Source organism: Python bivittatus, unplaced genomic scaffold (genome assembly GCF_059951505.1).
Source record: "Python bivittatus isolate LINGU-HERP-01145 unplaced genomic scaffold, Pbiv_v1 ctg000350_np1212, whole genome shotgun sequence".
NCBI lineage: Eukaryota > Metazoa > Chordata > Lepidosauria > Squamata > Pythonidae > Python > Python bivittatus.
Window position 1 is genome coordinate 22,735,998 of NW_028277074.1, and position 16,195 is coordinate 22,752,192.

The 16,195-nt window shown below is 36.9% G+C and overlaps 1 protein-coding gene across 2 annotated transcripts in view; it reads left to right on the plus strand.

Annotated features, from left to right (window-relative positions):
- The window catches only part of SLC37A1 (solute carrier family 37 member 1), a 30,905-nt gene extending 15,785 nt beyond the window's left edge, over positions 1-15,120 (plus strand). For both annotated transcript variants that reach the window (XM_007434826.4, XM_025170931.2), the window contains 10 exons: positions 589-717; positions 1,818-1,908; positions 5,725-5,787; positions 7,036-7,121; positions 7,415-7,463; positions 9,227-9,300; positions 9,585-9,663; positions 11,942-12,039; positions 13,179-13,231; positions 13,945-15,120. In XM_007434826.4, the coding sequence (XP_007434888.1) occupies positions 589-717; positions 1,818-1,908; positions 5,725-5,787; positions 7,036-7,121; positions 7,415-7,463; positions 9,227-9,300; positions 9,585-9,663; positions 11,942-12,039; positions 13,179-13,231; positions 13,945-13,960 (738 nt within the window). In that variant the 3' untranslated portion in view covers positions 13,961-15,120. The remainder of the gene's footprint in view (positions 1-588; positions 718-1,817; positions 1,909-5,724; positions 5,788-7,035; positions 7,122-7,414; positions 7,464-9,226; positions 9,301-9,584; positions 9,664-11,941; positions 12,040-13,178; positions 13,232-13,944) is intronic.
- Positions 15,121-16,195: the final 1,075 nt, after the last annotated feature.

The window sequence follows — 16,195 nt, forward strand, 5'->3', positions numbered from 1 at the left end:
AATAGTTACCCTGAACCAATGCCTTCTATTCCATAGCTGTGTTCTGGGAAAAGAGATAAATAAGCATGCTTTGTTTACATTGAAAAAACAAAACAAAACACTTATCTGGCTATCTTACAGGATTTAAGAGCACCAAAAAGAATTCTCTTTTTTTCCCCATAGAAAAAGATGAGAAGTGATCTTTCTGCAAAAGAGAGGAACTGCTTTTTAGTTTGTTAGTTTGCTTTTGTTTTCCTGAGAAGGAGAAGGCAAAAAGTAATAATTCCCTATACCTCACTGAACAGAAAAAGTTCATCCAAAAGGCAGGGACAGGGAGCAGAGGAATCTGAAGAAGTTTCTCCTGGCCAAAGTCTTGCACCTTGATCTTCTGGCCCGCAGGGATGGAAATGGGAGATCTCTGATTCGGATGTGGGTCCCACCTCTGCCACTAAACATGAAATGCTTCTGTTACTAGTATTCAGTATATAAATAGCATATCAATATATTATTTCTCTTTTTTTTTTACTGTACATTAAAATATTTGAATTGCTCAGTTTATAAAGAGAGGAAACATACCGCCTACATTCTGTTTGATGGGGTCTTTTGTAGGATCCAGAAATGCAGTGTCTGCTACCCAGCACTGAGAATTGCACAAAGCCACTGGATCTTAATGGAGTATGTGAACAATTTGAAAATGGAAATGCTGCTATAAGTTTCACTGGCGCTTTGCAAATACCTGTGAGTATATCAGCTTATTTAGTAATAATAGCGGCGGACAAAATTACTGGAAGTATGCAAATCAGCCAAGTTCTAATTTGAATTTGGGGACTAACTTGAATTTGGGGACTATGGGGACAAAATTGTTGGAAGTATGCCAATCAGCTAAGTTCTAACTTGGATTTACAGTTAGATTTGAATCAGTTTGGTTCCAGGATTCAGTTCTACTGTATAGAAGTATGTGCGCACATGTGCAAAAGGCCACTGAATCTTTGAATCTAAAAGCACCCGATTTGATTCAACACATTGAGTGAACTTGACAATTTAACTTGATTATTCATTTTAAAGGAGAGGATTTAATCAAATTGAAACATGAATCAATCCTATTGATCCCTAGAAAACCAATAGGTGGTGCTTGTTAATGCATGGGTTTTGAATTACTGTTAGTGTATATTACTCCAGAGAAGGAAACCCTCTAGAGCAGTATTTCTCAGCCTTGGCAACTTTAAGATATGCGGACTTCAACTCCCACAATTCCTCAGCCAGCATGCTGCCAAAGTTGAGAAACACTGCTCTAGATAGTGTAACACTCAATGAGCAAAAGGAGCTGTGCACTTAACAGAGAGAAGAGATTAGAAAGCATTGCACTGTGCAAGAAGATTCCCCCACTCCAAGTTCAAGATATTCCAAGATTACAGTCACTCTTAAATGACAGGAAGAGAAATAGTTTTATTGGATGTTACCTTACCCATTGATCTGCAAAAGAGGACCTGACATTCAGTTGCAATGGGGGCTGTTCCCAGGCAAGGCTCATTTGCTATGGAACCTTTGGATGGGTCTCTCATCCCATATACTGAAGTAGAATGTTATTGGTTAATCATACATGTGACTGTATGCGACTGCAGACCATGCTGCTTGCTTAGTATCACTGTTGATAAGACATCGCTACCCCTCTAACACAGGCTCTTTATGCATGATCCTACAATATGAGTAGCTGTCTCTGGATAATACTGGATAATTCTATGTTGTACAGGAATCCTTAACTTGCAAAAAATTAGCCTAAAGCAAAATGCTTATTGTCTTTTACTTTTCAAATTAATTTTACTTTTTATTCTTCGTAGGGAGTGGTAGAATTCTCTCTCTGTCTGTTATTTGCCAAATTAGTCAGCTACACTTTTATTTTCTGGCTTCCACTGTACATCACCAATGTAGGTAAGTGTCTATGCTGGATTAAAGTATTACGTAAGGCTGGTCATATAAAATGTTACCAGAAGTCATATTTGAGAGAGAGTTCAATATTGCTAAACTTTTTCTGAATATGCTATTAAAAAACACAGTCACAAGTTTACTCAAATGAGCACTTTGGGAGTGGTGGTATAAAAATATAGTAAATAAATAAAGCATAATAACATAAAAAATTATCTGAGTTTGATTGATAAATAGATATGACTAAGTTATTTTTGCTAAGTTAAACAAAAGCTTGATTATATCCAATTTAATTATATAATCACTTTTTCACCCAGAATATTTTGGGATCAAAATTCCTTCCTAACATTTCCTTATGCGGTGCTTACTACAGCAGCAACACATTGAGCCCCCTTTTTTCATTAGTAGATGTAGGACACTGCAGGGGTCTAACACTGACAAAGTAAAATATTTTGTGGGCATAGCAGCTATATATCTATTTCAAGGAAGAAAGGAAAAGAAGATAAGCCAGGTAAAAGCATGGAGGAAAGGATGAGAAGAGGGATATCTGCTCCAATTTAGATTACAATCTGAGTCAGAAAAGAAATATGAAAGACAACTGCCTATCATGGTTAATGTTCTGTCAGCCCTCCCAAGTAAAACAGACCGGAAACACAACCAGATGAGCTAATTCTACTTTACTGTAAGGCTACATTAACAGAATCTTGCAAGTCTGAAAGTACAAATCTCCCGCTGTCCCTTCTTACCACCTGATCAGTTAGGGCAGGTCCTTTCTAAGTTTCTTTCTCTCCCTGTTGGGAGAACTGGGGTTCCTCCCCCTTTTATCTGATCATTCCCTAGGTAGCATCTCTTCCCACCACCACCCCAGTCTTCCAAGGTCATTCTCACATTCCATTACATGTTCCAAACTAGAGAATTACAGTCTTTGAGGAAATCAGTAGTTCTAGCTACCACATTTGATAGGAAAATGAATAGTGCAGTTGTAAACATGGGAAAATACCCGATGCCACAGAACATAGTGGTGAAAGAGGAAGTGAGGAAAACTTTTTGTTAATTATTTGCTCAGCATCATTAGTTTGCTGTACAGAATATAATACCTATAAACTTACAAGAGATTTGTGAGTATGGAATTTAGCTTCTTGGCCTGAAAAAAAATATCTTGTAGAAAATACTTTCTGCAGTCTAATTCTTAAAAAAAAAAAAAAAAAACTTCACTAAATGAAATCATTATTGACAGTCTCTGACTTTCTCCAGACAGCCTTAAAATATGTGATGCAGATATTAATTGCTGCGATTCTATGCAGCCTCCAACTGATACCATCTTTCTATAATAGCAACCCATATTTTACTCCTTTCACCTTTGAACAGAGATAATCTATTTAAGTATAACAACTCAAAATAGAAGTACCATTTGCTAAAAATGTGTATGTTCTATAACAATTTCATCAGCTCAATATCTGCTCATAAGTATTGCTGATTGGTGTAAGGAAGGATAGGGAGATACAAGAAACTGAGGTATGTGTGACAAAAATTAGGATATATAAGCATTCTGACACAATCAGGATGAAGATGTAGCTCATTTTCCAGTAATGGAACATATACTGTAAGCAATTGCACGTATGAACACTGTAGTAGCGACAGCAAGAAAAAGCTAGAAAAGTCGTATTTTGCAAAAATGGCCTGCATCTGGATTCTTTTGAGAGTTAATATTATTCTGTATTATGATCAATTGCTTAAATATAAATTTATTCACACAGTATCTACTTGAAACTACTCCTAAGCCCCTGAAATAAGTAAAATAAGATTAAAAAATAAAAGATATACAGTAAGAACAGAATCTTGAAAATGTGCTTGAGTTTCCTTTTCCCCCTGTTATACCAAATAGAATCAAGGCAAAGTAATACTGAGTTTCTTTCTCAGTCCTCTTTCTCAGGGCTGAACTGGTATTTACATAACTGCTCTTGCATTTCTTCTTCAAGGTTATCTCTGTATTCTTCTACATTATTACCAATAGAACAGTAAAATAAATTCATGTTGTAGCTGAGTGTCAGCTATGGCTGTACTATTATGAGAATTTAGAGTTTCTATATTGTTAATTAGCTCTAAGCTAGAGCAGTAGCTGTGTTCTTGCAGCAGTGCCAGTGAGGGTAATATCTGGGGACTTCAAAGATTATTGCATATTGCAGCATGAACTTTGTATTAGACTGTTTTCTCTATACCAGTATGCTTATATAGCTGTTTATTAAACTGAGAATACTTTCTCAACCAATGATGTACAGCTCATACTATGATAGTTCATGCCACGGAAATATTTAGCTTTTGTTGAATCCTACTTTACAAGATGTTATCCATGTCTTGCCCCATTCCAACCCCTCAGATTATGGATCTCTCACAACATTTTTGAATGGATGCAAGGAAAAAGATGTATCAGATGCTCACATAACACCTGTTGGCTATTCTTTAAATCAAAAGCACTGTTTCTCAGGATCTTATTGTAGGTGTGGAGGGCAGCCATGTAATCTCAGAAAATGACACGAGTGTTTTAAGGGGTTGCTGACAGCTTCCATGTGAATATTCTTGTGTGCTATGAAGTGCCTTTTTCTAAGAATGTGCTGATGGATTAATAAGGAGATCTTCAGTCACAGGTGGTTGGGAGTGAGGGTGGGGAAATGACAAGAAAAGTCTATAATTGGTAGTCCAGAAAAGCAAACACATCCTGTTTCTTTCACTTTCTCTTTCCTGTTGCCTGTCTGGAATCAAGTTAGCTGAGAGAGTCAAGAGTGATTCATACTAGCAGGTAACAATGTATGAGCCTGCTCTCTCCCCATGGCATCCTTTAGATGGCTCTGAGCTGCAGCCCATGTGAGGCTGCCTTACTTCCTTTGCCACACGGATGCAACCAGGAAGCTGTGAGCATCTCCTTCCTCAATGTTCCTGTCTACATTGTCTCACTACCCTCTGTACATCAACTTTAGGTTTTATCAAACTAACAACTTTTTATCAACTAGCTCTGATAATTCCCCAAATTTAACAAGAGGCTTCCAGAACACCCTGCCTTTTCCATTTGAATTCAAAGTACTGCACAACTGTGATATATTTTGCCTTTCCTCCCTTATGGTGCATAGAGCAACATTTTTGTCTTCCCAGGCAGTCTTGAATCTATAGGAACTCAATATAAGCTAGCTCCAGCAAGGTTATTTTACTTTTTATCAGTAAACCATGATCATGCAACAGTTGCAAATTTAAGAATGAGATCTTTGATGCAATTCTGTATGCTAGAAAAGAGGGGTGGTAAACTTACTGAAAATGTTGTCAAGTCTTATAACCGTATGTCATTACAGGTTAATAACTTATTATAATTTACTTGCATTATGTAAAAATTACAGAGAAGCTACTTCCTGGAGGGAGAAACTTCATTTGTTTTTTTAACATAACATTTGTAACATAATAAAACATATAATCCATTATTTGTACTTCATACTGAAATCTATTAGAACAATCCTTTATTAAGAGAAACAAGAAATACATAAAAATCACAAAATAAAATCTATCACAGAGGGTTTTTTCTTTCATAAAGCTTAATATCAGATATATGAGATGATATACGAGATTCCTGTATTTTAATACTGGATATGTGATACAAGACAGGGGATGCAGAAAAGTTCAGTATGATTCCAAATGATCCAATAATTTGTTTCTCCTTATTATAGTTGGAAAAAGTAATTTAGACATACGTACTTGCTCAAAAGTGGTCTTGGGAAATATTATGGCATCTAAAAATATTGAAATTGTTGCTGATATATTTTTATTTTTCATTGGTAGAACATCTTGATACCAAAACGGCAGGTGATCTTTCTACCCTGTTTGATGTTGGAGGAATTTTTGGTGAGTGTACAACTATGATCTGTATATTTTGAAATGTATACATATGTGAGTCTTTGAATTTATATATCAAATTGGGAAACATTTAGAGATAGGAAATACTTTAAAACTGAGAGTGGGTGCTGATAATTAAAGCTCAGTTGGTGACTTGAGAAAACAATATTAAAGAGAGGGTGTCTTTAATAGCAGATGGAGTTTTGGGTGAAAGAGTGGTGGTTTTTATATTTAATAACAGCTTGTATGGGGGCACAAAAGTATGAGTCAGTGGGATATATTCTTAGAAGTTGGATGGAAATTGCGGAATTCAGGACTGATATAGAAAAATAGTTTGGGGAAAGTCTATGAATGGAATCAGGAACAGTATCATCTTTCTCCTGTTCAGTAAGAAATTGGCAAAAATGTGCTAGCATACTATATCAAATAGATAAGAAAAATATGGGAGCAAACTGGCATAAATGGGGTAGCTGAAGTCATGGAACAAATACTGTTGCTAACAGAGTAGAAATCAAACATTCATTGGGTTCAGCAATGTGCTTTATACATAAATCACAAAGATGTTTTTGAGAAACTCTCATCATTTTGAAATCAGCTCTGCTCCTTTGTGATTCACCAAGTGTGTGTGAGAGCTGAGCTTATTTATTTCTGGCTCAGCTATGCTGCATCTCAAACCCTAATAAAATTAGTCTTTGAAATACTGCCACTCTGTCTAGTTCATCATTTTCAGGAACTCTAACCCTATCCTGACCCTAGTAAGATTTTCACAGGGAAAGATGGCATAAGAGCTTTTCATTTCATCCTCATAAGAACTGCTCAGATTTCTTTTTGCATATTTGCAAATAATGCATACAACATAAACAAAGGATATGAATTAGGGTAGGAGGTACAAGTGAGTGATTTCCATTTTGTGAGGGGTGGGGTGAAGGATTTTTCATTTTTCCACATCTACAGCAGCTTGGTGTGAAGCAGTGCTCAGTACTGCTAAGTGGCAGGAGAATGGATGAAATTGGTTGACTGGGGTGGAACTGGAAGAAGATGATAAAGCAGACAAGTATTCAATTTTGTCAGTTGAAGAGTAAAGACAGGAGAAGATTTATCATAGTGCAGAATTAATGGTAATAGTAACTAGCTTTGTGGTTGATATATATGAAGGGCACTTCTAAAAAAATCAAGGACAATATTACTTTTATAGTGTTATTTGGTGCAGTTATGCAAAGAACTTTGTTACATTTTGCACCTCTCTTTTTTATATAGGTGGAATTTTAGCAGGTGTAATATCAGATCGACTCAAAAAAAGGGCTACAACTTGTGGCATGATGCTGTTGATAGCTGGACCCACTGTAAGTTTTGTGATGATGATGACGAAAGTGTTGATGGCTTTTTGAGTTATACAGACAAAAGCAGGTTTAATGAAATAGGGTTGCATTTTTGTGCCCTAATGTTGTGGGTATTTAAGCATTTTTATTTCTCTAAAACAAACTAAAGTTGCTTCCACAATTTTGGATAACAACAAATGAAAGTAGAATTCTAGAATGAAAAATAATGCTAATTTTGTAATTGAAATCTAGCAAAGACAGCTTGTCTTATTACAGAATAATCTGAGCTAACTGCGTGCTACTTGTGTCTATCCTAGCTGTATTTATTTTCTGCAATCAGTAAAATGGGTTTTGAGGCCACAATAGGTAAGTTTTATTACCTCCCCCCTTCCCCCCTTTATTTGGGATGTTTAAATATAAATCCACTGCAACTCTGCTTTTTAACTCAGGAATTTTTACAGTTAAAACTAACAGTCTGGGTTACACTGAGATAATTTCTCTTAAGACCAAATAAATTATTATGAACGAAAGATTCACAAAAGAAATAATTTTTAAGTGAGGTGTCTCAATGAAAACATCCTCAACATGGTGCTCTTCAGATGTTTTCTGGATTACAACTGGAAAGCATAAGATTAGGGAAGGCTGTCATACTGTAGGTGACAGGCAATTTTCTCTAGACAAAGAGAAGAAAGATATGGCATTCTTAAAATCATAGATTGGACAGGGCCATCAGGTAGGATGGAAACCAGGTAAAGCATCTCAGACAAATGGCTAACTAGGCTTGGCTTGAACACATTCAGTGAAGAGGAGCCTACCAAAACTCTGAAAACAAGCAGTTAACAAATTTTGTAGTCCAACCCAGCTGAAACCATCTGCAGATCACTGTCATTTCTTGCTGTCTTCTCTTCCACTCTACCCCCACCCCCACCCCCACCCCCACTCTACCCCCACCCCACCCCACACACACAACACACAACTTACTATCTGAGGGCACTGGAACAGAAGCTCAGATCACATAGTTGGTAAAAAGTCAAGGAAGTAGCTTTCTTCTTCACTAAAATGTTTCCCATTTCCTTAGCCTGGAAATAAGGAAAACCAATGCTGATTCTTTCTAGTTACAGTCACTGCTTTGGTGGATAGGAGTATATAAGTAAACCATTGTAATGTTTACATTTATCAGTTGCTTAATTGCCCATAGCAATAAGTATTAACTACTGATTATTAAGACAGTTAGGTCTAGCAGCTAAGGTGCTGGGCTAGAAACCAGAAGACTGAGTTCTAGGCCTGCCTTAGGTGTGAAGCCTGCTGGGTGACTGGGTCAGTCACTCTCTCTTAGCCTGACCAACTTTGCAGAGTTGTTGTGGGGAAAATAGGAGGTAGGAGCATTAAGTATGTGCACCACCTCAAATTGACTAAAAACAAAGGCAGGATAAAAATCAAATAAATAAGCAAATAAACAAGTAAACTGGAAATGCGGGTAACTTTGTATTGTAGTATAAATAGCTGTGCTGGTTAATGACGTCAATAAAGTTTTTCATTTCATTACTATAAATAGCATAAGCCCCACTGAACATAAGGTAACTTCCTTTAGAAAGAAGACTTTAAAGGATTGCACTACATGTCTCCTTTATGTGTTTAGAGACCTGTTAGCACTGCTATGGTTCTAAGCAAGCAAAGTAATTGGGCCTTATGGTAAAAGCGGATAGCTTACCAAGTTCCAAATAACTTAGAACTTGAATTCAGCAGAGGCAGTAGGTATAGAGGAGAACATGAAACAAATCCTTGTTCTCATAAGCTCATAGTTCACTCCTCAACTTCTGCCACTTCTGCTGATTCACTTTGAATGTCAAGACCCCTTAATCCTTATTTGCAAAGCTGCAGTGGGTTAAATGTCTGTTCAAGTTAGTTAAAATCACCAATAGGTAAAATCAGATAATGCTGCCAGTCTTCTCTTATGTATGTCCTTGTGCCTATTCCTTTCAATAACAAACTAGTGTATGATCTTTCCAATGTTTTATTTTGGAAAACAGTTTTCGAGTGTTTTAACAGATACAGTTAAATAACAGGTCCTGCATCTGCTGACTGTTGATGGCATTAAATACATACTAATTTTAATGTTTAATTTTAAGTTATGCTGCTCATCTGTGGAGCTCTTGTAAATGGTCCATATGCATTGATCACAACGGCTGTCTCTGCTGATTTGGTGAGTGCTTGTCTGTTCTATATGCATCAAATTAGTTCCCACAGTATTTTCATTGTATTACTTTTAATAAGTACATATAAATATTCAGAGCACAAATTCCAGAGGAGGAGGAAAATAGATTGTGTTTTAGTGATATTCAGTGGCAATATTGTAATTATATATTTTTCTTTGTGCTTTCAAGTAATATGAGAAAGATGTACAGTATACTGTAAATAAGAGGAAGATTATCACTCTCTCTATTCTCTGTATTAAATTACTTCTCCCTAAATATTTTGTTCTTAAAGGGTACCCATAAAAGCCTTCATGGAAATGCAAAAGCACTCTCAACTGTTACAGCCATCATCGATGGAACAGGCTCCATAGGTATGATATCATCCCCAAACACAAAAGACTGAAAGGTTCGATAGGAACCCAGTCTGGTCCTCTCCAGATTTTGAGAATGTTCAACCAGCATTAATTAAAGAAGGTTGCAGTAGGGATGTGCTCTGTATCTACATGTATCAGTTAAAAAGTAGAAGCTCATAAATCCTCATACTGTTTCAATGGATAATAAAGGAAAATGAAGAGATGAAGATCACTGCAGACAACATTGTGTATAGCCCACCTTTGTATGGAGATGGATGCTATCTGTATATTTCTGCTGCTTTGTAACTAGCTTCGTATATATTTATTTCATAGTCTTTGAAGAACCCTTGTAGCACTTGTCTTTGCCAAGTGTCCCCCTGTGTAATGATGCCTATAGCCTGTGGAGGCCAGACTACAGTTGGGATAAGAAGTGGTTATAAGATAAGGCAAAAGCTCTCTTGAGTTATGCTCAATGCCTAGTAGCTGCATGAAGATAGCCCTTTTGGCTTTATTGGCAGCTGTATGGAAATGGCTTGACTTCTGGGATGTTTTTTGACTTCCCAATCTAGTTTACGGCCCTGGGGTTTCCTGGTAGTCTTTCATTAAGTACTAACTATGGCTCACTGTTTCACTTCAGCCAAGATTAGCTAGGTGCTGCTATTTGCTGCCACCTGCAGTGACTACGAAGACTTTCAAACAGCAACAGGGACTACTCACTGGTATACTAGTTCCTAGTCTCCTCATTCTCCCACTGTTTGTCTTTTTTTCACTGTTCCACTGATGAGCTGGTGCTGCTTTTTGTGGATAAGCGGGACCCTTACCTCACTGCTACTTTGTGCAGTACAGTATAGATTTTGGCACTCAGAGAATTATGAATCTACTGGAGAATCTTTGCCTGGCTCCTTATCCTGGAATCCACATAGGGAGGAGCTAGTAAGAAATGGCAGTAAGAAACTTAGCCCCTTCAGAACATGTCATTCAGAAGACCTTGAAAGCATCTCTCATCTTTCCTAAGATTAAATCTACCTTTTGGGAAGCTGTTTGTTTCAAAGTGTTCAAGTTGGTTTTTAGGGAACTTGCACAACTAGATAGGTGTACAATTACTAAAAGAATTGTTGTGAATCCATAATTCCCATTGTAGACTTTAGGAATGGTGATGCGGGTTCTCAGAAATATGTTTTGATGAGGCTATGAGTAAATAAATAGTTGTGGGGCCACAGCAGATGGTGTTCTCCAACTGAAATGGCTTTACCACAGGCATTTGAATAAGGCTTTTGAATCTGAAAAAGCAAAGGGTTGGAGTGTGTGTGGACACTGGAAGATAATGAGAATGGGCTAGGATGGTATGAAAATGCCAGGTGTTCTTCTAGGGTTTGGGTGGTTAGCAGGCTTATGTATAATATGGAAATTGTAGAGAGGAGAGAGCAGTCTCTCAATTGTGCACTTGATACTTATTCATTGGAATTTTCCATCAGTTTAGCTGTGGCATCCAGGAGAGGGTGGCCTTAAAAATTTAAATTATAAGTAAATAAAGAATTGTATGCCTGTATATATGAATTACTCTTGAAGAGATGCAGAACTATATTTTACTAGCATAGTATCAGTGTCAGAATTTTATCAGGACTAATATTTATGGTTTCATAATGCAGTGGTGGTAAGAGCCAGTTTGGTGTAGTGATTAAAGGCAGTGGGCTAGAAACCAGGGGACTGTGTGTTCTAGTTCCACTTTAGACACAAAGCCAGCTGGGTGACTTTGGGCAGTCACGTTCTCCCAACCCAAGGAAGAAGGTAGTGACAAACCACTTCCAAAAACTGTTGCCAAGATAATTTTATGGACTTGTCAGTTTAGTTGCCAGGAATCAAGACTGACTTGTAGGTGCACAAATACAACACACACACACACACACACACACACACATGCACACACAGAGCAGTAGTGGGATCCTTCTGCAAATATGTTAGTTACATTGACATTTCAGTAAAATGTTGGCAAGTTTGGCAAGACCCAAAATTGTGAATCTTGCAAATGACACTCCTCCAGCACTCCCATGACACCGAATACAACCCAGTGAAGTGGATGTCGCAAGAAGACCAGCTTGCCATCAGCCCTGTGATTCTGCTTGGGGTTTACACATGAGAATAGGAGAGGATGATGGGAAGGAAAATGGGCTGGATTTGCTGTCATTCAGAACAGCTTGCAAATCCATCCAGTTGTGAGTTTTCAAGCTCATTCTGAAGCAGCAGATGCCCCAATTCTTGCATGGTATTGCTTTAATGTGCGCGCGTGGTATTTTAGGTGCAGCACTGGGACCGTTGTTAGCGGGTCTTCTCTCTTCATCTGGTTGGAACAATGTCTTCTACATGCTGATAATAGCAGATGCCTGTGCCTTACTGGTAAGTCTTACTATAATGTAGTTCTGCTTATTTGTTGAAATGTGGAATAATCAATTGTTAATGCCTCTGTAAAAGCATAAAATTCCACAGTGTGGGCAGTTTATTCCAAAGCACATTTGGAAACGTGCTGGGGTAATTGTATTTCAGTTTCTATACAATATATCCTTGTTAAAATATTTTTTACTGGAGAGATAAGGTACATTTATTGAAATAAGCTTCACCATTAGATGTCATAACATTGTTTGTATGTTAGCTAGCAGTAACATTAATGAACAGATCATTAAAAGAAAGAATATTAAAAAATATGTTCCTCAAATAGCATCACAGAGATTATTATTGCAGTACTAAAATACAAGAGCCAGTTTGGTGTAGTGGTTAAAGCATCAGGCTAGAAATCAGAAGACCATGAGTTCTAGTCTCACCTTAGGCATGAAGCCAGCTGGGTGACTGGGCCAGTCACTGTCTCTCAGCCCTAGGAAGGAGACAGTGGCAAACCACTTCTGAAAAACTTGCCAGGAAAACTGCAGGGACTAGTCCAGGCAGTCTCCAGGAGTCAAAAACTGACTCAAAGGCACACACACCACACAATGCAGTGATTTCATGCCCTGGATTATTAGAGTCAGACCCTAGTTTTATTCTTACTGGGTTTACTGAAATAATTCTGAAGTTTGTTCTGGTTTTCTCTGCTTTGATCAGAAGGAGATAAGCCTAAAAGTCATATATCAGTGTGTTATCAGGAATCACCTGTATGTTCAGTGCTGAAATTTAAATTAGGGATTTATAAAATCTTTGCCAATTAGGTTGTATGAGCCATGGGACCTTATACTAAAAAAAAAAAAAAAGGAAATCTGACATTAAAGCGTATTGTATAATACGTTACTTCCTTCCATTTCTTCACTGCTATTGCTTTACATTAAATCTTGTTAAGGTCCCAACATTTGTTTTCTGAATGCGCCCTCAATTTCTTTTGGTTTCTCACATGCTCCTCTCTTTAAAGATTGAAATAAAGAATTGGGGGCAAGAGTCTTAACATTCGGTAAATAACTATTTAGACGAAGAATTAATGTCAATAGTTCATTTCTTTGTTTATAGTTGCTCTTAACATTCTACAATTAATTATTTCTTAAACATTTTTACAGTTTTTACTCCGCCTTATACGAAAGGAACTTCGATGTAGTCTTGACCAAACCTTGTAAGTTCCTATATGGTAAAAAAGATTTGCTGGGCTGCTTAACATTAATTTTTGCTTGCGTATCTTTTCATAGAACAGTGTTATCACTTTTTCCCTTTTTGTTATTTGGAATTCTGCTTCTAAATCAGAGAAGAAGAGCTGACATCCTCTACATATCTTCAGCAGAGGCCCTACTGGGTGCACTGCTGAAAATTGTAGTTCAGCCACAAATTTCCCACCCTTTTCACAAAGAAATGTGTGAAAATGTTGTACTTTTTCTTCTTTTTTTAAGTACAGTCATTGCTACTGTTTTTCTGTAAATAAATTCATTTTTCCCTTTTATTTCACTTTACTTTTCTGTACTACCCTTATTAAGGTACTCATATTTGTTTTAAATTTCTGGGCTGTGATTTAAATATCTTTTCATTTCTATTGCTATTTTTAACTCTGTAACAGGTAGAATCATAGTTCTGTACTTTGTGTGCTCACAGGAGATCAGGTTCTTTAGTTAAAAAAAAAAGTAGCCCTACGGTATATGAGATGCAAAACTTCAGAGTGCCAGGAGATGATGGCATCTATCTGTCTATCTCTGTTGCCATCTAGTGGTCATCCAGACCTTTAAATCCCTGATAAGGTAGACCTAAAGTGCTATACCTCCCTCTTTATATAAATATATAGATATGAATTATAAGATTTCTTGTTTCTCACTTGCTGATATTTCCATTCTTTTGTAGGTTTAAAGAACACTAACTTTTAGACAAGAAATTTATTTAAAATAATTATTTTTAAAGAGATTGATCCAGAAATCCTACTTGATCCTTCTGAGAAGAAAGCTGCTATATAAGAGTCCACATTGCACATCTTTTTTGGATTGTTGATATTTCTGGAAATAATATTTGCATGCAAATCACATTCCTGAAAAGCTTGCACAGTTATGTTTAGGCAGCAGAATTTCGACTCTTCACACCTCCCTTCTTAGTTTTGCACATTAATATCAGGAATGTGAGAGTGTGAAATAATGGATCTCCAAGCTATTCTACATAGCAGAACTGAGCCAAAGAAAATTGTGCCTTTATCTTCATTTTGTCATAAGTAAATATTATACTACATGATTGCTTTTATGTTTTAAGATAATATATAGATTGAAGACAAAAAGCTAAGGAAACAAATTACCTTTGGATACTTTTTTGTAATGTGCTAAAATTAGCAAAATGGGGACTGAAATGTCTGTCATATCATGTCCGGTTTTGTTAAAAATGACTGTTGAATATGTGATACTTCCTGTTAAGAGTACTCAGATTTTTCTTATTGTCCAATATTACTAATGTTTCTCACTTTACAATTAAATGTTGAACATTGAATATTTTTACAGTTGATTAATAGATCAGAAAGAAGTATCTTGTATTAACAGAACCTTCAAGGCAAGGTTCAGAATGGTAAATATCTGTTAACCTACTCAGTTTCTGAAACTGATCAAAACAGAGATTGATTTGAAAATAAGATTCAGTAGTTATTCCAGCTGTTGCATTTATTCTGTCCCATGGCTATTTTTAAAATAATTTGGGGAAACATTGTAAAGTATATTCACAAACACAGAACCAAATTGCTAGTTGACATTGTTGACATCCAGATTTGATACATTTGGAAGATTCTTTTGGATGCTCCCTGGGATGGCCAGCTGGTATTTTCCTTCTCATTTTGTTTATGCAAAACAGGTCCCAGCATCAAACTGAATGGTAAAACTCATACCTTCATGACAGTTAGTGTATTCACAAGAATCCCTCTTATGTACTATGTCTCTGAAACCTTAGAACTGCACTGAATGCATTTGACTGATTTGATTCCTGTTTATGAATGCATTTTGGAAGAGTATACATCTATTAAATTACTTACTTACTGGTGTCCTTTAACTGTTGAATGCCATTTGATCTAGCTTGCAGTCCAACATACGTAATCTACTGGGTTTCTTCACAGTGGAGCTCTGTACAATACAGGAGAAGAGAACAAACAGCAGCAAGGTGGATGAACTCAATTAGAGCAGTGATGGGAGCATCATTGGAGGACATGAAGGGCCAGGTTGGGAACGAATCATCATGGAGAAAGTCTATCTATGTGGTTGCTAAGAGACAATACCTACTTGATGGCATATAATCAAAAGATCAGATTGAGAAAACCTGAAGACTAGAATGATAAAGTGCTAGGAAAAATAGACCTGAGATGGATCATATGATATTTACTTCCCTAACCACTGTGGCCTGAGTAAACGTGGCTCTCACGACCAAACTGAAATCTGAAGTGCATGGTACATCTGATTCCCTAGAAAGAAAACACATAGTCACAATCAGGCATGGAGCCACAAATTTATCTACATATGTCATACCCAACCATTCTACTATCATGGGGGGTGGGGTGGGGGTCAGGAAGTCAGGACTTTTTTCTCTCTCTCCATATATTCATTTATACTGGAAAGAAGGTATTTCCCATCTAACTGTCACAGGGGCTTCCTGTGGATTCTCAGGATTTGATCAAAACTCAGTACAAAATACCATTTCAGGTTTTTTTTTAAACATTATTAAGCAAATTGCATCTATCCATGTATTTTGATTTCACAGCCAAGCTTTGAAAGCATAATTTACAGCTATACCAGCCGAGGTGATCTCCACTCTCCTTCCTTTCCCCTGCTGTTCAACAGCTTAAAATTATGAGACCATACAAATGATTTTTCTTGTACTCCTGAATATCATATAGCATAAATGTTTTCTAGCTGGACATGTATACGCTCTATAATACTGGTTTCATATGTGGGCATTCCATTATTTCTATGCCCTACCTATTTCCTAATTTGAGGTTAAGGAAGTACCTATAGATACTGGTTGTAATTTTCCTCTGTGTCAGGCTGACAGCTGGCATTCTTCGGGCTAGTAACCTTTGATCTTCTGTCATCTTCACTAGAGCCATTTGTATTGGGTAGATGGATCTCATAGC